This window comes from Lampetra fluviatilis, chromosome 19 (genome assembly GCF_964198595.1).
Source record: "Lampetra fluviatilis chromosome 19, kcLamFluv1.1, whole genome shotgun sequence".
In the NCBI taxonomy this organism is placed as follows: domain Eukaryota; kingdom Metazoa; phylum Chordata; class Hyperoartia; order Petromyzontiformes; family Petromyzontidae; genus Lampetra; species Lampetra fluviatilis.
The window spans coordinates 12,574,171-12,595,760 of NC_136293.1; the positions used below are offsets into that span (position 1 = coordinate 12,574,171).

General features: G+C 51.3%; 1 protein-coding gene across 10 annotated transcripts in view; it reads right to left on the reverse strand.

The window, feature by feature from the left end:
* BLTP1 (bridge-like lipid transfer protein family member 1) overlaps positions 1-21,590 on the reverse strand; it is a 135,066-nt gene that overhangs the window by 55,385 nt on the left and 58,091 nt on the right. For 8 of the 10 annotated variants that reach the window (XM_078865106.1, XM_078865104.1, XM_078865098.1 and 5 more), the window contains exons 34-57: positions 20,803-20,936; positions 20,171-20,358; positions 19,437-19,664; positions 18,492-18,667; positions 18,233-18,381; positions 17,352-17,502; positions 16,737-16,889; positions 15,601-15,934; positions 14,949-15,103; positions 14,027-14,306; positions 13,109-13,288; positions 12,354-12,523; positions 11,789-11,964; positions 10,334-10,892; positions 8,666-8,951; positions 7,501-7,767; positions 6,865-6,958; positions 5,494-5,700; positions 4,251-4,501; positions 3,525-3,754; positions 2,810-2,915; positions 1,957-2,057; positions 1,617-1,811; positions 488-656 (exon numbers count right to left, since the gene is read on the reverse strand). In XM_078865106.1, coding sequence (XP_078721232.1) covers positions 488-656; positions 1,617-1,811; positions 1,957-2,057; positions 2,810-2,915; positions 3,525-3,754; positions 4,251-4,501; positions 5,494-5,700; positions 6,865-6,958; positions 7,501-7,767; positions 8,666-8,951; positions 10,334-10,892; positions 11,789-11,964; positions 12,354-12,523; positions 13,109-13,288; positions 14,027-14,306; positions 14,949-15,103; positions 15,601-15,934; positions 16,737-16,889; positions 17,352-17,502; positions 18,233-18,381; positions 18,492-18,667; positions 19,437-19,664; positions 20,171-20,358; positions 20,803-20,936 — 4,939 coding nt within the window. The remainder of the gene's footprint in view (positions 1-487; positions 657-1,616; positions 1,812-1,956; positions 2,058-2,809; positions 2,916-3,524; positions 3,755-4,250; positions 4,502-5,493; positions 5,701-6,864; positions 6,959-7,500; positions 7,768-8,665; positions 8,952-10,333; positions 10,893-11,788; positions 11,965-12,353; positions 12,524-13,108; positions 13,289-14,026; positions 14,307-14,948; positions 15,104-15,600; positions 15,935-16,736; positions 16,890-17,351; positions 17,503-18,232; positions 18,382-18,491; positions 18,668-19,436; positions 19,665-20,170; positions 20,359-20,802; positions 20,937-21,590) is intronic. The other 2 variants (XM_078865107.1, XM_078865099.1) reach the window with 1 other exon arrangement.

The following is a 21,590-nucleotide window of genomic DNA, read 5'->3' on the forward strand; positions in this document are numbered from 1 at the left end:
GTCTTCTGTTATCATGTCGCTGTGTGTATAATCGTGTGCGGATGTGTGCCCAATGCATTATGAGCCCGGCCACCTGAGTCTCAATTACAGCTCACAGCCAACATCGGTGACAAATACATGATCCGGTCCTGTTCCTCCCCTAAGTCAACTCGACCCTATAAGAGTACCTGGTGTGGTGTGTAAACAACAGCACTAGGGAGAGAAAGGTGGCCGGGCATGATGCTAACCACTCGCCCTCTCGTGTGCCGTACCGGCCTTAATAGACGCTTGCTTACCTTACTTGCCCAAGAGTCGAGTAAAGGCTACACAGGAGATCTTCGTGTGGACATGTCCCTTGTATACCACATGCGTGCATGTATATTACGGAAGGTGCGTGTGTTAATATTTTACGCTTGTGTACTACGTGTGCTCGCACACGCATGCGTGCATGTGCGCGTGTGCGTGCGTGCTTCGGGCGAAGTTCCGCCCGCACGACCGCGCAGGAGACCTTTGTCAAAGGCGACGGGCTGGGCGTACACGATGGGCCGGTCCAAAGTGATGAGCACGGCCTCACGGTCCTGCGAGCCGCTCATCTCGTTCTGCAGGGCGTTCCGGAGGCCGATGCGTGTGCGGAAGTAAGCCACCTGATGGAACTCGGAGACCGCCTCCTTGTACACCTGCGTGCGGTGACACACGGCCCAGGCTTTGCAGGCTCAGCTTCTCTCGCTCCGCCACCGTTTGCAGGAGCACTGATCGTCTTGCGAGTGGGTGGCCCCGTGATCAGAGCACGCAACTCGCAATCGCAAGGCTTCGCGTACAAATCCTGGCTGGCGCTTGGCTCAGCCATTTAAACCTGACGGCACTGGTTCTCATCATGGAAGTTTCATGTGAGTGTCGGGCAGCTTGGGACACTGCCCAGATCGTTCCTTCGTTTCTCAATCCGCTTGTCCTGGTGAGGGTCTCGGCGGCAGCGCAGATTGTATTTCAAGATAATAGATAAGAGACCAATAATTATTTCATCAAACCCAAAAACCAGTCAAATAAACCTATGGATTGAGATAAGGGAATTTATAACTTAGGTTATAGCTTCTTTCAAAACACCTTCGTTCATAGGGTGAAGCTAAAATACAATACGCACTGCACATATCCTCCAACTAGTCATAGATTCGTTGATTACAAAAGGTTCTTAAGCCCACAATACAAGCAAAAAATTGTGCGTGTTAAGACTCAATTGGTGTAATTAATGCAAACCAGGCTAACGGTATGCACAAGACAGAACAAGACAAGTCAATACGACTTGAATTTATACAGCAACCGAATACAATCGCGTCTCGAAATGCCACAGAATGGTGAGACATGTGCATCAGGGGGTGTATATATGAATACACTGTACACATGCAGAGACGATGCAAGTGTAAACAAAATAAAAATGAATCTATTCTTGCATTAAATTGTCACCTCAAATACTGGCAATTTATTGACTCACCGGGAAGAATCATTACAAGCCTACTCAGCAAAGCAGACCTTGCCTCTTGCCTTTGTCTGCAGGCGTTTGTTTGATGGCTGTGTGTCAGGCGCGAGGTGGGGAGGATTTAACAGCTGCACATGGCCACCGATGACCGCAACGGGGCACCCACCTGGTTGCTGACGATCTGCCCCAGGGCCAGGTACAGGTCGACCTGACACTTTCCGAACAGCTTGAGGTAGCTGCCGCTGCGGCCCAGCCCAGCGTATGCCTTGGTCTGGATGCGATTGGACAGCACCAACTCAATGACTCCCGTCTCGAAGCGAACTGCGCTCATGGTGGGCGTGGTGGCCGTCACCTGCACTCCCTGCGAAAATGCGCGAAACAATCCGTGAGCTCTATCCTGACGAGCAATCCCACCCACCAGGGATCGATTCCACCATCCCCGCACGTGAATGGATGAGCGTGTGCGCGTGTGTGCCGATAAGGCGGTGGTGCACCGCGATGCTAACCTGAAAGCGGAGCTGCAGAGAGTAGAGCAGAGGTTTAGGTCTTTCCCCATCTGCGCTGACTACGTCCTGCTCGTTCCACAGGGGAATGGGTTGCTCTCCGCCTGGCCCGGCATGGACACGCAAGCCTCATTACTTGTGTGCAATCACGTTACGCTCACATCAAAATCAGGGCTGCCTAACACCGAATACGAGTAACACGCAAAACTGTCAATTCACAGTTTGTTTCCGGCATTGAGACTGAAGAAAATATACTTTGACCAAGCCATCACAGCCTTGTGGAGTAGCAAATGCATTTGCTTGTTTGTTAATTCGTTATCAAATGAGTTCCCGACAAAGACAATCATGCACATATGTCGCAGTATGGCAATTGAAAAGCACCAAATCCATCGTAAAACTATGAGATTAAATGCAGTGGCGAACAGAGAACTGGACGTCGCTCCTGCATTGCCACCATGGCAGTTTACGGAGAGTGCCAGCTGTCACAGACAGCACCAAAATTACAAACGCCACCGTTATTCGTGTGGTCCACCCACCTCCAATCACTCAAAAGGAGCCCCTTTGACTCAGGGGACAGGAAAAATAGTACCACTCATCTCTTACATCCATCACGGAAACCTGCACACAAATTAAATGTTCCACAAGCCCGCCCCAACCCCGCCTCTCTGTTTATCTGCCGACAGTTTTTGCCAATGACGCGTGAATGCCCGTTGTCAGCAATGGTTGGCACAGACAAGGTAATGACAGACAAGGCAATACGGGAACAATAAAAACCGCAAGCGTCGGCTGATACGAGACACCAATTTTCCCAGAAGACGTGCGGGAGTGACTGTGTACTGCCCCGTTCCGTGCTCACCCGACACTTTCTGGATGACCTCGTTCACCTCCTTCATGAAGACTTTTTGCACGAAAACGAGGTGATGCAGCAAATCCGTGCTCAGGTTGTGCTCGAATGAGCCAATCTGGGAACGACGCACAAAAATAAATTAATATTACACACTTTCTAGAGAAAGCAGTGCTGGTGCTGGTGTAACCAGGCCACCGTCAATGGCTAGTTTCTGTGATATTCACCGTTGTGGTTGCTGGGAAGTGGTGTGATGGTTAGCACACTGCACTGAACTCTCTGGATGAATATCTTGACTGGGTAATTGTACTTGGCTTGAGCAATGTTCTAAGTCAAGTCAGCAATTAATGTCACAACGAGGACAGATAGGTGCACTGGTGCTACAATCTCAGTTCCTCAGGCTTATTCCCAGCAACATACGCGACTAGAGAATATAATGTTAATGTCCCTTGATCATCCCCTGTCCACTCAGCCTAAAAAGGGTATATGGTGGCAAGAGCAGCCGAGCACGGTGCTGTCCCTTCTTGTGACTTGCTGGCGGCAATAGGCCCCCCTTGTATTAATCATCCACAGCCGCCTGCGCAGCTGAACGGGTAATGTCCAAGACCAGTGGGGACTTCACTTTACCAGCTCAGCAACGGCCCAGGAACGGCACGGGAACGGTGATGGACGTTGCTGTGCCGTGGTCCACGCGCAGCGGGCTCCGGGGGTGGGGGGGGGGCCTCACCTCGGCCACGCACTGCAGGTAGTCCCCGCGTCGCGTGGTGAGTCCGTCGCTAGTCCACTCCTCGGGCGCGAAGACCCCGTGCTCCTCCATCACGTACTCCCCCGACACGGCGATGCGCGGCAGCGCCAGCTTGGTGGAGGGCAGCGTTCCCACCGACTCGGCCGACGCCACCCGCGACGTCAGGCTCAGCAGGTGGGACGGCAGCTCGAACTTGAACTGCGTCTGCGCGCCTGTTGGGGGAGACAGCGCACCGCGGCGGTGAGGTTTAAAGCCCCTAGTGGTCACGTGGTGCTCTGAGCATTACATATCTCGCATTGACATGTTGCTCCCTCACACACAAAGAGAGAGAGGCCCCTTTGTAGAACTACATAGATTGTAAGGGAAAGTTCTGCTAGCGAGCTCCAATTAAGGCCGGCATGGTGCACGAGCAGTTGGGGTGGGACCAGGAGTATTCGCTTGGATATAACTTTCCACAGACATTATTCCGCACCAAGTTTCACGGTGCAGGGTAATAACCATCGCAGGAATCACTCCCCACGCGATACACACGCTCCCGTTCATTTACACACGCGCAGAAACCTCCATGTCACCTCCGTGGCAACAATCTCTGGCGCCGTTAGCGAGGGCCAATTCGGGGCCAGCGTGACGCACGAGTGGGGGGCGGGGGTGGGGGTGCAACTCACACCGTGCTCGGCGTATAGACAGGCGGGGGGGGGCGGCTCTGACCGGTGATGCCGTGGCTCTTCATGGTTTCCATCTTGTACTCGGCGCGGAGCGAGGGGAGGAGCGCGGCGCCGATGGTCACCCCGTCGAGGATGGCGTCAAACTTGAGCACGAGCGGCCGGCGCTCCAGACTCTCGGGCAGCTGCGGGAAGTCGCTGGGCTCCAGCGGCGTCTGGGTCTGGCTGCTGGCCGTGCGCGGAACCGACTGCGGTGCGCCCTGGCTCCCTGCCGCCCCCTGAGCCTGTGGTTCGTCCCTGCACACAGGTCGGGAACGCGCGAATCGGTCGCAGCGTTGGACCAACGCAACGGTTGCGTGTGTAGTTTTTTGTGTGCGTGTAGTTTGTCATCCTTCCCTCGCACCTCCGATTAGCACGGATGGCTACGTATGATGCGAAAGAAGTTCAACATACATACGTAGTGGACCTTCACACTCGTATGTGAGAAATATGCCTTTTAACTCATGCAATGGTTACTCTATCCGTAGTGGTGAGAGTGCACAGCTCACAATGGTAGGTTATGAGATCAAATCCCAGCTGGGATTCAACTCAGGGCTTTATCCCTCTAGGGTGGATAAAAAGGGTACAACTTTCTTCAACGAGGACCACTTTGTGGAAAGCTCAACATTGTGTTGTGGATTTACTTACCCGTGTTACAACTGTAAACTGCAGATGAGTGCCACTCCATGCTTGTTTGACTGCGATTACTTTGGCTTTGACGGACCAAGCTACAGCTTGGGGCCACTGTGGTTAAAACTCAGAAAGTTCTGAATTCAAATTGCGTCATCAGCTCCATCACCAAATATTGAAAATAAAAATGACACGTAAATGCCAAATTTTCCCTTAATTTATTTTACCCAGTTGATAAAAAAACACCACATGATTGACATGCAGTAACCAAAATTGAATGACTTCAGTGTAGATGTACTGTGCAACAATGGATTTGGATGCACTGCCCTCTGCTGCCAATAACGTAGCCCCTGTAGCAGTCTACAACACCCTGCTATATGAACGGTGGTCACCCATCTGTAGCAGCCTACAACACTCATCCAATCACTACCCAGGCTCAACACCCTGCTTAGCTTCCACTATCCAATGAGAGGGGGTGCATTCCAGGCGATTTAATCACAGGCAAAAGGTTAGCATGGTTGTATACTACAGTGCGAAAGAAGTTCAACATACATACACATAACCGACGCCGAAATAAACACAACCGGTGGGGAGGCTGTGGGAGAGGACTGCTCGCTGACCTCTGAGCCGGCTGGCGGATGAGGTCGGAGATCTGCTTGGAGAGCTGGTGGGAGCTGCGCACCATCATGCCGTGCAGCGTGGCCGGGTGCTGCGGGATGTCCACCTTGACGGCGCCCACCCTGAGCACGGCCGAGTTCTTGGTGCGAGCGCCACGCAGCGCCGTGTAGAGCGCCTGCGACTTGGCGACGCTGCACTTCACCACCGTCCTGCGCCCGACAGCGTGGATTTAGAATCAGAATCTTTATTTAACCTGGAGGAATCCAACGAGATGTTAACTACTTCGCCTGGTATACAGGAGGTCGTGGGTTCGATTCAGACCCTAACGCCTGTATATCTGGAGTTTGCATGTTCTCCGCCTGGTCCTCCAGATTTTCCCTCCACATTTAGAATCAACATCATGCGTTTAGAGTATTTGGCTGCTATAAATTTCCACGTAAGCCACTTCAATGAGCTGTCATTTGTGGCCAGGTCACTTCTAAAAATGAGCTATATAGCTCAGTGGTCCTTACCTGGTAAAATAAAAAAACATGTTTCAATAAAAATAGTTTAAACGATAACGCCAGAAATGAAACACTCAAGGGCAACGATGATTTGTGTTTGACACGGCGCCCCTTCACGCGTCGGGGCATCTCGGTGCGATTTACATGCGATAAGTGACTACTACCACATCGCATCTCATCTCAACACATTTGAATTTGGCATCCCCAGTGGCAGCTCTTCCTGTGCGGCACAAGATGACTCGGCACGTGGTCTCAAAGTGGGCATATGTCTGCCAGTAGGGGCAATGACTGTTATTTGTAATCCCAAATTGAGTCATTCGCGGGTAATTTAACGAATATGGCAAAGTTGGACAATGACGCCGGCACACAATGGCCTTCTCATTTCGAATGTTGTCAGGATATCTTTAACACCCTCTACAAAGCAAACGGAGCATATTTTATGGTTACTACATCTGCAGTAATAACCAGGGCAGCTGACACAATGCTTTGCATGGGAACCTCAGAGCTTTTTCAAGTTGCCCGGATGTTATTTGCATCAATTCTTGTGCAGCTTCACGATTTTTATAGTGACCATGCAAATATACGCGTGTGTACGTGAGTATATGCTGCTCTGCCAATAATTATATATGAACCAGTGAAATAGTAGGGGTGACAAGAGTCAAGCGTAGAGGGCAGCACCAGTGAAAGCACCAGCACGGGGGAACGGCACCAGTGCCGCAAGGGAGAGCACCGGTGCAAGCAAAGGGAGATGGCAAATGAGTCGTGGGGATGGCACCGGTGAAAAGCACGAGTGGTACCAGTGAAGCAAAGCGAGCAGCACTGCTGGAGATAGCGGGAGGCTCATGGGAGTCACGTTGAGCGGCTACGCACTGCATGTTGGGAGCAATGCCCTCGAGAAGCACCGCCGTGACGGAGCCCACGTGCGCCGTCGCGCACGTCTCCGTGGTCTTCTGGTGATACACGTCTGGCGAGAGGATCGGGAGACGCGGACACACAGGGTCAATGCACTGACGAGGGGTGCAGGGCCCACTGCATTTATTTTGTGACATTTAGCCTGAATGTTTCTATCATTGCCAACATTATGGGAATCTACAACCCATATCACAAGTCATCTACCTCACAACTAAGTGCAGTGCATTATCTTTAACTGCAACTTTATAGGCCTTGGAGTCTGCATCAATTAATAGTGTAGAACAAAAGCAATTGATTTCATGGTGGGGTATTTGTCTGTTTGTATGGCATTTGGGTCATATATGTAACAATCATGACAGTGAGAAGTGGTTCTTGTAGGAGGCAGTAGATCTCGTAGATGTATTTTTGCAACATTTCAGCGCTGTTCTTTCATACACGGTATATATTGACTTTCTTGAGGCCTGTAATCGAACCTCGGGTCTCAAGAGGCCTCAGCCCACGATTCTAATTCCTGAGCACGGTGACAGCCACGTCTTAACCCTCTCACTGTGCAGCAATGGGAATGTCCTAGACGACGCGACGGACGGAGCGTACCTCGCATCTTCTCCTTGAGCGTGAAGCTGCCGTGCGCCTTGCGCAGCTCCGCCTCCATGGTGAGGCCGCCGATGTCGGCCTGCAGCCGCGTGTGGTTCACGATGCCCACGCCAAACACCACGAGCGTCACGTGCTGAGGCTCGGCGGCGCCCACCGAGCCCACGCGCCAGCGCGGAGGCCGCCCGGCTGCTGCCGCCGCCGCTGCCGCCGCCGCCGCCTCCACCTCGTTCTCGAAGGCGATGCGGCAGAATGGGTCACCGGGACTCCCTGGCATGCCCAAAGACAGACGCACGCACGTTGAACTTCTTTCGCACCGTACTTAGCCAACCGTGCTAATCGGAGGTGTGGGGGAAGGGAAACAAACGAACACGCGCAAAAAAATAGACGAGGTTCCCCGTATAGCCATAACTGACTGTCGGGGCAAGTGCTGTTAGCTACCGCTCCACACACAGACACAAGCCATGACGCACACACACACCGGAATACGGGCACATGTACAACTGCATGTGCGAGGCAAGCGTATGGACATAAGTCGTCAATATCACCCCGTATTTCAAGTAATGCATCAGATTACCATACAAGAGGTGCTGGAAAATGAGTCCCTTTACGAAGTCTGATTTCTAGACAAATCACAAAGCATTTTTTTTTATCATTACATAACCTTTTTACATTTTGGAAATTGAATTGCATTTTCAAGATATTATTTTGCCAGGTCAGATCCAATCGAGTGAATGAAGCATGTCGCTGGTACTTATGGGTATTTTTTTACCCATTTTTATCTTCTAAATGGCAGATGTGTATGTAATAAAAATTTGTGGCACCCTTCCACAATAGCACATTAGAAAAGTAGCAAGCTGCTGGCTTTCTCCATAATAATTGTCAAATGTCAGTGCAAATATCCAATGTTTATTAAATATTTCCTGCTAGATGGCAGACATATCAGTGAAAATTATGGTGCCTTTGGCCAATTGTCCCCCGAGGATATGACAAACTGAATTTTTCCAAGACTAAATCTATAATACGAAGACCACCGTACGAACTGCAGCAATGCCTTTCGTTGCAATACCGTCCTTACAACGCGAGTGTTGAGACAACCCCTTTGTGGCAACGGAGGCAAATTGTGTCGCTCCCCATTGGGCGCTCGGGCCAGAGTGATCCGCCGCACCTGCGTTGTCGTCGCGGTGCCGCCCCGAGTCGGCCAGCGTCAGCGGCGACGCGTGCTGCATGACGCCGGCCGGGTCGGCGATGAGCGAGTAGAAGTTGAGCAGCTTGTACATGTGCTGCCAGCACTCGGCCGACGGCTCGCTCTGCTCCGACACCGTCACCGAGTCTGAGTCCGTCACGGGCTCCAGGATGCCGTCGCGCGAGCCCTTGCGCGTCGTCGTGCGCGAGGACTTGCGCTCGCCGCGGCCCGCCGGCTTGCCGCGACGCGCCGGCCCGGCGCTTGCCGCCTGCGGACGTTCAGAATGAAAAGGGTGAAGGGCGAAGTGGGTCCCTCCGCGGTGTTTTCCTATAACTCTCCAGTTTGACAAAAGGGAATGAGTGTGTTTTTTGGGGTATATATTACAGATGTGGCGATGCATCGATTGACTGACTTAAATTTATCCCTGATGCTCATGGCGGATATCTAATTTTGGTCATAATAATTTAAAGATATATCCAAATCATATACAAATTATATGCTTATTCAGTACAAAACTTTACAAACAAGACAGAACAATAAACAATACAAAGACCGCTGTAAACATTTGATGAAATAAAGAATAGATTTCGATTTTATTATTTCCATTCTACGTGACTTTACCGAAAGAACCAAGAAAAAAGAATAGATTATTTAATCTAACGACTCCCAGAATGATGACAACTCATTGACTTGCTGGTGTCGAGGGGTACAGTGGATCACTCTGTGGCTTGTCTATCACTTCTGTCACGTTGTTCACAAAGTGCCCGAGTGACTCACAGGCTGGCTGCATAGAGCACCGAGGTGCCACTGATGAAATTCTGGTCTCAAGTTGTGCAGGGTAGGGATACGACTTCATATTTACATGACATCAGATCACATTTGTTGTGTCATTTATTTACAAACAGCTAAATCAAGACAGTGTATTTCTATTTACAAAACAAATCAAATGACATGTTACAATGAACAACCCTTTAAAAAGTTGCGAAAGAATATAAAGTAAAATTTTGATTTAAAGCTTTCGTGACTGCAGGGATTCATATTCTTGGTTCTTTCGGTAAAGTCACGTTGCAGTCGAAACGTCGTGATAATTTTTTTATGTTTTATATTTGTATTATTTTATTATTTCCCTTCTACGTGACTTTACCGAAAAAATCAAGAATATCTTATAAAGTAAGTAAAGTTGTGGTCAGCAGAGGGCAGTGCAGCCACGCTCTCTCCACCTTCAACACGCACTGACCGTCACCGTCGGCAACCAAATAACAAGAAGAGCCATTCATTAAAAAAAAGAAACTCAAATATTTAAAGAGCCGCAATGCGAGTCGTAAATACGAGACGGTGGTCGTTAATGAAGAACTGTCACGAGGCAGTCCTTAGAGAGCCACCGCACGCGGCTCCGCAGTGGCAGATTGCTGACCCCTGGTCGTGACCAACAAACACCCACAGGCTGCACAGCACGGCGAGGCCCTCGTTCAGCATCAGCAGTGGATTGACAAGCAAATATAAAGCATTCCACAGCTTGGGAGCTGGCAAAAGCCCGATCATCCCGCAAATGAGAACTCTATACAGCATTTCTTGCCTTCACGACAGAATAACGACGACACGATCGCTGACAAACACAAACGCAGAAAGAGAAGAAGTCGCTTGCGTTACCGGTGCCTCCGCCACGGTGCCCACCCTGCGCGAGTTCTTGGTGCCGCTGCCGCGTCTGGCCTGAATGCCGGTGCCGCCCGTTTCCAGGCATCCCCGCGAGCTGGGCCCGGTCGTCTCTGGTGCAGCGGCGGCGGCGGCAGCCCCCCTCGCGCCCGCCGCTCCTGCGCCGCCACCCCCCCGCGGTCTCACAGTGGCGTAGTACGCCGGCGTGGGAGACGTGGAGCCCGCCGAGTATCGGCTGAGGCGGATGTCGGTCTGCGTGGCGCGCACGTCCGCTATGACGGTGCAGAACTGGTGCACGAGCCGCACGAGCGCCATGTTGATGCGCTGGTCGATGGACTGGCAAGAGACGGTGAAGTTGGCGTGGAAGGCGGCGCGCGGCAAGGCGCGGCTGCGCTCGTGCAGGCCGAAGCCGCCGCGGCCGCCGCCACCAGCGCTGTAAAGGGTTCCTTGGGTCTCAGCCGACTTGTCCTGCACAACGGCGCAGATCTTGAAGGTGTCGAACATCAGGGCCGGCGCGGCCACTTGAGCGTCGTCGGGGGGCAGCGAGGGCTGTAACCTGCGCAGGGCAACATGGACGAGGCTTTGAGAAAAGTCTAAAATAAAGGCATCGAATGAATCACCCTCCACCTCCACCCATCCTCAAAGCGATTTGATGAATTGTCGTGACTTGGGGCCTGCGATTCAAGTCAAGAAAAAAATATTTTTCATCTCGTTTTTACTGCTTTGTTTGTACCCTTTCTCGCTTTTACTGTCTCATTGATAGTTTTGTTTGCTACATTATCCTAAATATAACAGAAGCATATGATCGAATGAATCATAAATAATCCATTCTTACATGTGATCTGATGTATGTATTGAGCGCAAGAATATTTTTATAATAGAATTGATGTATTGTTAAATGTCGACTCAACGTCAACAAACTTTCCTGTTAAGTTTACCCTTGATCTTCTGATTTTATAACAATCCATATGTGTATTCAAAGTAAGCAATTCTACATAAAAAAAATTAGGTCTTGTGATGCCGGTTAGAGCTATCACGAAATATCAATTCCTCCATTACACATGATTCTTACACTCACTATACACACATTGAATTGCGTAAGAAAACATTATTCACAACTCGTAAGTGTTCTACCTAATGGGTTTAAGTGAACCCTACAGCTGTTAATGTACAGTTGCCAATATCACCAATAACATGAATCAAATTGCAACGAAATTGTAACAGTCTGTAGAATCCACCAGGGGGGGGGAATAATTTTCACATCCTAAACTCTAAATTGTTTGATTTCTTCATGTGTGTCAGGCAGTTAGAAAATCAAAACAAAACTCTCCAAACAACACACTCATTTTAAAATATAAATATATTCGAAGCAGAATGTTTGACAGTTTTTATTATTTTGTATATAGAAAAACAGTGTACCCGTCGCCATGCCCACCACTTCCCAAAATGCACCTGGCCGTTTTCCGCGAGCTGCGCGACCGGGAGGCGTCCGAGTCGACGATGTCGGCGCGCAGGCAGTGCAGCGTGCCCGACAGCGACACGTGCCCGCCCACGTGCTTGCGGTAGCTCACGGGCACCGCCTCTTGCGAGTGGATCCTCAGCTGCTTCAGCAGCGGTCGGAACACGACCTTGAGCGGCAAAACGAGCACGGTCACTTTAACGAGGACGCAACCACAAAATAACACTTAATAGCGCTTCTCTCGGAGCTATACCACCTTGACGTGTATCCCGGGCTGTTCAACAAGAATCCGACGCGTGATTAATCAGAAGAGAGAAAACCACGTGCCTGTCCTGAGCACCACCATAAACTAACCACAGTCTTGAATGGCTGCCCTACATGTGCTGAGCGCCTGAGGTGTGACCTGCAAGCATCTGCATAGACTTTTGTTCTACTGCGAATTAAATATTTCCGAGGACAAAATGCATAATCAAGGCATGCGCCTGGTTTTGTCTTCCTTGTTTGTTTATTTCATTCGATTTGTAAGCCAGGTTCGTGGCAGAATGCCGGCGCCGGTACCTGTGCGTCGGCGAGCTGCACGGCTGGGAGTCCCTGGGCTCCCTCCAGGCCGATGACGGTCTCCAGGCTGGCGCTCAGCTGGGACTGTGTCTCGTCCGGCGAGTTCTGGCCACTCGACAGCGCCGCGTTGAAGTCTGCTGCTGACGACGCCAGGGGAAGCGCGCTGCCGTCTGTTGTCGATTAAAAAAAAAACAATCAAACTCGTAATAATGATTGTAACAGTGTTCTCCTGTCCACAATATACGAAGTATAACCTCAAAATGTCTGTTTTCCATCGTGCCTTAAGATTTTTTACGTTATTGTTTTTCTACATGTAGGTGGATAGATAAGTAGTTAGGTTAAATAGGTAGCTAAGATAGCATAAGGTAGGCAGATTAATAGGTGGGCTGACAGAAAGGTATGTAAGAAGATTGGAAGGTAGGAAGGTAGGCAGGTAGTTAGGCAAGCTGGTGGGGAGGTAGGTAGATGATCAGTAGGCAGACAGGCGGGATGACAGCAAGGTAGGTCGGCAGGCGCGCATGTACTGAGATTGTAAATGTTGTGGCTTTGCTCTGCAACACACCGGTGTGCTGTACTCGTAACGAATTGGCATGTTCACGTGACAAACCTTACTAATTGGCTGTTTCAAGTGGTGGCGGGTTTAAGGACACGTTTATATATTCACGCGATCAAACCCCCCCCAAAAAACCTTTATTATGGTTGATATTGGTCACGAAAGCCTACGTGTTAAACTGGAGAGGATGTGTTAAGCGTACCGCCCGCGGCGTTTCCATGAGTGGCACGTCTGACCGGCGGCGAGTCCGGCGGCACGGCCGCCGCTGCTGCTGCTGCCCGCCCACCGACTGCCTGTGACATCCAGTTGTAGAAGCTGACGCTGGACGGCTCCGAGAGCAGAGGGTGCTCAGGGAGACCCTCGGCCAGTCCCATGCCAGGGCCTGTGCCATTTAGACAAAGACCCCCTTTATAGCCGTAACAGACTGTTGGAGCAAGCGCAGTTAGCGAGCACCTATGAAGACCGGCACGGCGCACAAGGGGGTGGGTGGCCAGCACCACGCCCGGCCGCCTTTGTCTCCCCAGTAGTGATGTTTGCGCACCACAAAAAGTACTCATTTGAGGCCGAGTTGACCTAGGGGAGGCCCTGGAGCGGTTAAAATCTTCGTCAGTGGTATTGGTCATGTTCGTAGCGCAGCGCGCGAACCGCTACACTACCACAATATAGACACACACCAATTCAAGCACCACGAGTTATCCAAACCCTTGAGATACGATACGAGCCATCTACTTGTTCAAGTAGATTTTCTCTGGGCACTTTAGTCTCCTCCCACACGTTAACATAACAAGATAGTAGCCAAATATACCAAGCTGGGCCTAATTGGAAAAATAGCTTAAAGTAAACAAAACTTTAGAATTAGACATGTACATACATTACATACAGTATTTGTCTATTTGCTTCAAAATCCTTCTAGCATAGATATTTTTGCTTATTAATTTGCACTTTACAAAAAAAAAGGTTAAGAATAAACCAAAATACGCGAGCATTCCACATGGAAATGCTCTGCAGTGGCCGAGCAGTTTGCAAAACGCGCAGAAACGGTCGATTCGGCAAGACGTGGCCCCTCGGTGTGCCGCACAGCGTGAGCGTCCGCAGCCACTTCCTCCTGGCCCTCTCTCACCGGCCCGTGTGAGCGAGGTGCTCTTGCTGGCGGACGGGCCGCCCGCCTTCAGTGGCGTGGTGCCCTCCCACAGGTTGGGAAGGCTCGGGATGCTGCCGGTCAGGTAGCTGAGGAGGCTCTCCTTGCGAGGAGTCTCGTGCTGGCCTGGCGCGGTGGCTGTGGTGGCCGTGGCGGCCGCGGCAACGGCAGAAGAGAAGCGGCCGGCCTGGTGGGCGGGCGAGTCGGGCCCCACCGTCTCGCCGCTCGTGTGGCTGAGCGACTGATACGGATGGATGCCCTGCTTACGGAGACGCCAGTTCAGTCAGGAGTTGAACAGGAAAAAAAAACAAAAGGCAGCATTAAAGAGTAGAGCTGGGAAAGCTGGCGCACGTGCGTGATACAGCGACGCGGAGGTAGGGCTGATGGGTCGCGTACGTGATGTGTCCACTGGCAGTGCGGTGAAGTGCCTGCAGGAGGCAGTACACGAAGTAGGTTGCTGACGTATTTGGACAATGTTATTTACACATTTCATCGGTTTTCTTTGGGCACTGAGGTTTCCGCCCATGGGAAAAAATACTTACAAATCCAGTACCATCCCAAATGAGTCTTCATTGGGAACAAAGTATTGTTTTACAAATTGAATAAATGGCAAAAATTACACTTTTACTGTTTACTTTGAGATGAATGCCTTTACGAAGAATAGCAAGTGGTGAGTAAATTGATGTTCAGTTTTGAAAATACAGCTAGGAGGTAAAGTTTGAGCTTCAAAGTATTATAGGGTAGCATATAAAGGCCATTCCTAGTCAGAACACGGCCATATTGATCCATAACTGAATACTTCAAACTTCAAAGTAAAGGTGCGTATTTATTTATTGTAAAGCTTAATTTGACAAGGCAAAGCCCCTTCTGGCCAGACCTGTGAGTGCATGTTCGGGGAGCATACCCTGATCTTGAACGCAGACTCGGCATTGTGAGGCTTGGAGAGTTTCCTCATGAGAATGTCGGAGCCAGACACGGGCCCGGAGTGAGCCGGGGGGGTCTTGTGTCCAACGTGAGCACCGCCCATCTCGAGCAGCATGGTGTGCTCGCTCACCGTGCCTACACAACAAGGGCACGTGAGCTCAATGAGTGAGCAAAACAGAGGTGTTGTGAAAAGTTTGCGGGCCTTTGTCAATACGCTGCTGGATGAAGGCATAGATTGCTGCACCATGTTGGTCACAGGGTTTTTTTTGTTCAAACCAACACTCGACTGTGGTGCTCAGTGTGTCTGCTGATGTTACATGCAAGAGTCCTCAAGGGGTATTAAAGGTGAGGCCCGTTCAGTGCAGCACAGGAACACTGTTCACATTATGCACTGCCTTGATGGATTGCGTTCACAAAGATATCATCAAAGGCCATATCAGATAAAGGCCCTTTGATCACGTAAAAATCAAATAACATTTTGGTTCACCAGCTGACGGCTAAAAAGTCATTATGATCCCAACGCGAACAAATTCTTGTACACACACGTAAGTGCAGAAGCTTACACGTTCTACAAGCCTATCTAGTAACAACGATACAATCGGCACCGAAGCCACAGTAGGGCGGGCGCGGACCTGCGTCGTAATCCATCTCAGCGCCGTCCCCGCTCGCGTCGCTGTGCAGCACGCCACGGCTCTCCGAGGGCACCAGGACGACGCCGGCGGCAGCGGCCACTGTGGCGGCGACCGCGGCGGCCGCGGCGGTCGCGGCCGTGTGGGCGGCCGCGGCGGCGTGCGCCTGAGCGGCGTTGTGCGCGTGGTGCGAGGCCGCCTGCAGCTTGGACAGGTTCTTGGAGCCCAGGCGGCCCAGCTCGACGAGCCCCGACGTGACCACGATGAAGTTCATCCACTGTCGCGTCAGGGCGATGAGGCCCTTCTTGAGCGTCACGAGCGCAGGGAGGCCACCCGCCTGTGACGGCACGCACGCGCCCACGACACAAGCACACTCGCACACGCTCACGAAGGGATCCTCAACAGGGCGTGCTGTTGCTGCTGGGAAACGCCACAGCGATCGATCCACAAGGGCATGTGGATTTAGCGCAGTGGGATGTGGAAATATAAAATGCAAATCAATGATCAGGTCAAGGTCAAAAGGTCATGTATTGTTTACTTCTTTCCCACCGTAGGTAGCCAACTGCGATAGCCACACCACACTAATGTCTCTCCTTACAGCATCCCTACCTTGGCTGTATGGCTTCGCCTTGGTAAGAATCATAACTGTAAGCTAAAATACTTTACAACCATCCTTATTAACACTACCCAGATCTGTGCATATCTGTATTTTTTACATGATTTGTCGTCGAGAATTATTTTTAATTACTTTAAAATATAGACCACAGCACTGTCGTGACATCACTACAATTAGTTTACTAAAACCGCAGTGACATCAGTAGACGGTGATCGACACAAGTCGCTTTAAATTTTCGTTTTTTCACAAAACTTCGAACTCGCACAAGATAGCATGGGGACACGCTACTTCATCAAAACACTGAAAAATAAGATGCACTTTTGTGTTTGAGTTGCACCTTCCTTTAACACCATAGATATGAATTCAGGTATACCTTGTTCATAAGCAAACAGTGAGTCGAAAAAACATACAGCAGACGCACACACAATGTTCATCTGTCCAATGGGACAGATGATCCGACATTGATGCACACAAAGGCGGTCATCTGGTGTGGAGCCCGCCGCTTAACGAAACAAGCGCTCACGGTGGTGGCCTCCTGGATGCGGGTGTAGTCGGCCTGGTGCAGGTAGCGGTGCAGGATGTTGCACAGCTGGCAGGACGGGTTGTCCTGCAGGAGACGGGCCTGCTTTGACACCCGGCAGTACCTGCTCTTCAGAGGGATGTGAATGCTCTGCACCTGGTGCGGAGGAGACATGGGAGAGGGTGTGGGTTGCAGGTGGACCTCATCCAAAGTCATCAACCACGAAACACAAAGCCTCCTACCACATGACATGTGATGATGCCGCTCCCATGCTGGGAAATAATGACTGCCACCTACTGGCGGTGTTTCCTGCCTGCTGCTGTAAACCAAAAGTATAACCTAACAACGTTTCACATTAACACTGCCTTAGGGTGATGGACAAATAATACATTTTATATGGAGAAACGGTTGTGCATCTGTTTATTCACCAATAGACAATTTCCATAAATTAATCAAACGCGGACCTGCCCTCGTCGCTTCCCAGAAACAATCAAGGGAGAGTCATGGAAGACACCATCGCGTCCACGCAATATCTCAAGAACGCTTCGGTAGGAGAGAAACCATCGCGCAACGCAAGGCAGCACGACAAATGCCCGGCGGCCGTAGCCGGGGCCACACCTTGAGAGCCTCGGTCATGATGCACGCCATGACGGCACACATCCGCAGCGTCTCCTCCGTCTCCAGCTTGTCCAGCGTCGACTTGAGCTGATCCACGGGAACGAGCCACGCGCCGATCGCCGGGCTCGCCGTGCTCAGCAGATTCAGCTGCCTGTCATGCGGTGGGGGCGACGAGTGAGCGGGGGGGGGGTGAGCCCCGTGGTATTTCTTAGAGGACTACAAATCACAAGACGGTCTCAGCTCGTCGTTCTGTGAACGCCGATGATGTGGGACGGATGTGCGTTTGGTCTATGCCGCAAAGGAACCAATGGAATTCATCAGCTAGAGGTCCAACCTGTGCCGCTAACTTCAAGATGAATCTCGTTATTTTCCTTGTTTTACCCAAATATATTTCAACTGTGCCATTAGTGTTGCCATGGGATGAAGAAATAGCCACTCAAATTCTCACGATAAGGATCCTGTAAAATGACGTGACAGAACTAGCGTAACTTCAGTGGGCCACTTCATCGACACGCGGCCCGTACCTTTTACACGCTTTGTGAAGAGTGTTCAATGCATGTCAATCAAATATTTGTTCTAATTCTACGTGCAAAAACATAGCTGTATTCAATAAAACTCAACTTAAAATATGATGGTATTTTGTGAAGTCGTTGTTGACTGGACGGATAACGTTAAACTCCACATTCGGATAATCCCTTTACTCATTGGTCACTGCCCAGATTAGCATCCATAATCTCAGCAGTGCCAGCTCGTAGCTCTAACGCCGTACACACCGCCTCAGCCAGCCAAGTTCACGCACACGCACACGATGCTACTCACTGAACATACGCATCGGCGCATCTCACGGCCGGCGTTGGTAACGGACGGCCGTGCGTTCGTACCGCGAGTAGCCCTGCGCCGTCGACAGCTTGGTCGGGGCGGCGAAGCTGAACCAGATGGTTTTGATGGCGAGCTTCACGCTGCACGAGTCCTGCGGAGGAACGGTCAGCGGCAGGTCCTTCTTGAGGTCGTCCGACTCCACGCCCTCATCCTTACGAGGGGCAGAGAAAAGGCAAGCGATGGCAACGGGTTCAAACGTTCGCACCGGTTAACGAACTCCCGCCCGTGACCCTGCGGAGGCACCGCGGCCGACGCTGCTACCTGCTCGTTGCAGCTGGAGTGGCTGTCGCCCCAGGAGGGGCGGCGGCTGTCGTCGGCGCGTGGCGTGGCGTCCGAGTCATCCGTGCTGTAGCCGCTGCCCGTGGGGGAGCTCGAGAGGCCCCCGGAGCGCTCCACTCCAGTGGCCAGGCCGTACAGAGCACCCTTCTGCCTGCCTCCTGCAGCCGGGGGCGGGCGTGCGGGAATAGAGATGTATAATTGAGCGACGGGGCGAGGGGCGCGCACGCACGAACGCGGGCCTACGGTGGGGGCAAGCGATGTTTCAGCTAAGGCTGGGTCATAGGCGTGCTCGGTGAGGGACACAGCTAGGCGGTGTGTGCGTGACTGTCAATGACACGTTGATGCGTCCGGCATATCCATGTGGTTGTTAAATGTGGGACAGATATGTAAGCAGATTTCTAAGTGTCAAAGCCACTTTTCAAACAAAGTTGCAAAAGGAGATGTTTGTCTATTGCCTGGTTATAAATAGGGGATTTTATTGATTTATGAGTTTCAAATAAGATCATGAGGAGCGAATAGTCTAAAGTGCTACATCACCCACGTTACTGCATGAATAAAGATGCGATGAGGAAGAATGCAAACGTGGTCGCCCATCTCAGAAAAGCTGAAACAAAGTCAACTCAGGTGGTGGCTGGGACACGTTGTAAGAAAAGTGAAAAAACATGGAAGCGCCAGAGCGGAGACCAAGAGACAAGCCCACAAAGGGGTGCTTCAAAGTGATGAACCGGGACAGGGAAGACTGTGGAGTGGAGATGGCCGCCCGGACCGGAACGAGTGGACAAATAGGAACAAAAAAAGTCAGAGCCCACACGAGTCGGAGCGAGAAGAAGACGTCGACTCGCTTCACTGAATTAGCCCCACGGCAAACGGCGGTCACAGGACAACGGTACCAGCGAAGCGCAAAGCAGACCGCTGAGCGAGACAAACCTTTGATGAGCACGTCCTCGATGCCGCACTCGAACATGATCCATCCCCAGGCGTCGGGGGCGGCTTTCTGCGAGCCGCCCTCCACCCCGGGCCCACCGGCGGATGACTCTTGTGCCACTTTGTCGCCCTCCGCCGAGAATGAGAAGGCCTCGGCCTCCTCCATGAGGAAGAGAACGCGCGACTTGTCCGAGGGGATGGCTGTGATGATGCTTCTCTCCACGTCTTGGCCTGCGGATCCGTGCAGAAGAGAGAGGGGGAGCATGACACGAGTGGCGTGATTTGCTAACACGTCCCACCTCTGTAAAATGAGCATCAGTTTTGTTACTGGTACAGGCTGAGACCCCAAAACCCAATGTTCCGTCTTACAAACACATGCAACTAATTTAAGAAAAACTGCAGGAAATATCACTTGTTCAGAACACTCCACAGATAGTAAGCAATAAGTGGCAGCTCACGGCTCCAGTTTGATCAATGCTACAAACGTCGTCCCGGGTTTTCCAGGCTCAGCGTGATGCATGGAAGGTGGAGTAACCGGACTTGAGAGGCAATGGCTTCGTACAGCTTCCTAAGAAACCCGGTCTGGCCGGGTGCCCAGCAGGGAAGCATAAACACCACCCGTCGCTTTTACGTTCCAATCATCGACGCACCTGCACGCTGCGTCCGTGCCAAGGCAAGGTCGGAGCGACGAGCCATCGGTGGGCACAAAGAGGCCATCGCCTGCTGGCGGCACCTACCCGAAGCCACGAGGCCCCTGAGCTGTCCGTGGATCCGCCGGATTCCGAGGCGGGCGGCGATCTCGATGGCGGTCTCGGCCGGCGCGTTGGAGCGCAGGGAGCCCGTGCAGCGAGGCTGCAGCTTCCCGGCGGGGCCCCCGCCGCTGTCCAGGGTGCCGCCCGCACGACCCCCCTCCTCCATGACTCGCCTGCGTCCGATCGGCGAAAATTAAAAACACAGCAATTCATACTGTGACGCAGAAGATGGAAGCGTGTGCCCAGAACTCGATGAGTTACGATTGGTCGATGGCAAAAGATTTGCGGGGAACTTGCCCTCTACTCCGGTTTCCTCACAGATGTCAAATATTCATGAACGGAAGGGGCCAAACATCCCACTAAAGACAGTATTTATTTGTGCTTTTATATATTAAATAACTTTTAAAACCCACGTCACACAGTCCAGGTCACACAACCGACGTGTTCGTCTACAAGAGTTATTCATTTTCTTGAGTTGCATCTTCCTTAAAACCCAGAACACCTCAGCAGTGCAAGCTCGGCGTTGGCAGCATCACTATCAGTTCAGCGAATGTTTTCAAGGAGAATGAACCGCGCGGCGGGCGCGAGGACGGCGAGCTCACGATCGTACGACGCACCTGTTCATGAGCAGCTGGCAGGACAGTGAGTCGATGCAGATGCACACGAGCGACATGCAGGGCGAGCTCTGCACCACCGTGCCGCCACTCACCACCGACTCCTCCAGCGACGCTTGCAGCAGGCACAAGTTGATCTGCGCGGCAGAACCATCGCGTTATCCACTAGCAGCTATGGAACGCCAAGCTGTGTATTATCACCCTAAAGATTGCCGCTGTGTACTATGACCCTAAATGCTGTCAAACTGTGCTCGTGTTACATGAAGCAGTGCATTCGAATTCCAAGTTTGTGTCGAATGTTTCCACTGTGTTTACAGAAAACACTGAAAGAATAAGAAATGTATCCTCAAAAAATATAAATCTTGCAGAACCTAGCATGTTCCAGATTGAACGACACACATTTTCATCTATGAGAAATTACTTTAAAATTTCAGTGAGACACACTGTCATAGTACGTAAATGATGTCACCGCATTAATTTAAATGTATGGACATGACATCGCAATGATGTGTCTAGAGTGCCATATTTGAGACGTTTATCACACCAAGAAAGCTTCACACTCATATTGGACAGTCCAGGAGGCACGGCCTGGGGACGTTTCACCAGGAGATATTTGCCAATCATGTGAGGTATCGTTTAGTCTGCGGTGAACCACTAACTCCAGCCTCTGATAACCTCGATTACCGGAATCCCCTGCCACACGATTAGGGAAGCTCCACCTGGGGGTGGTAACAATCACTTGGTGTATGGAGTAAATTTGGAAACTGTATAGTTAGGCGGAGTTATCTGGA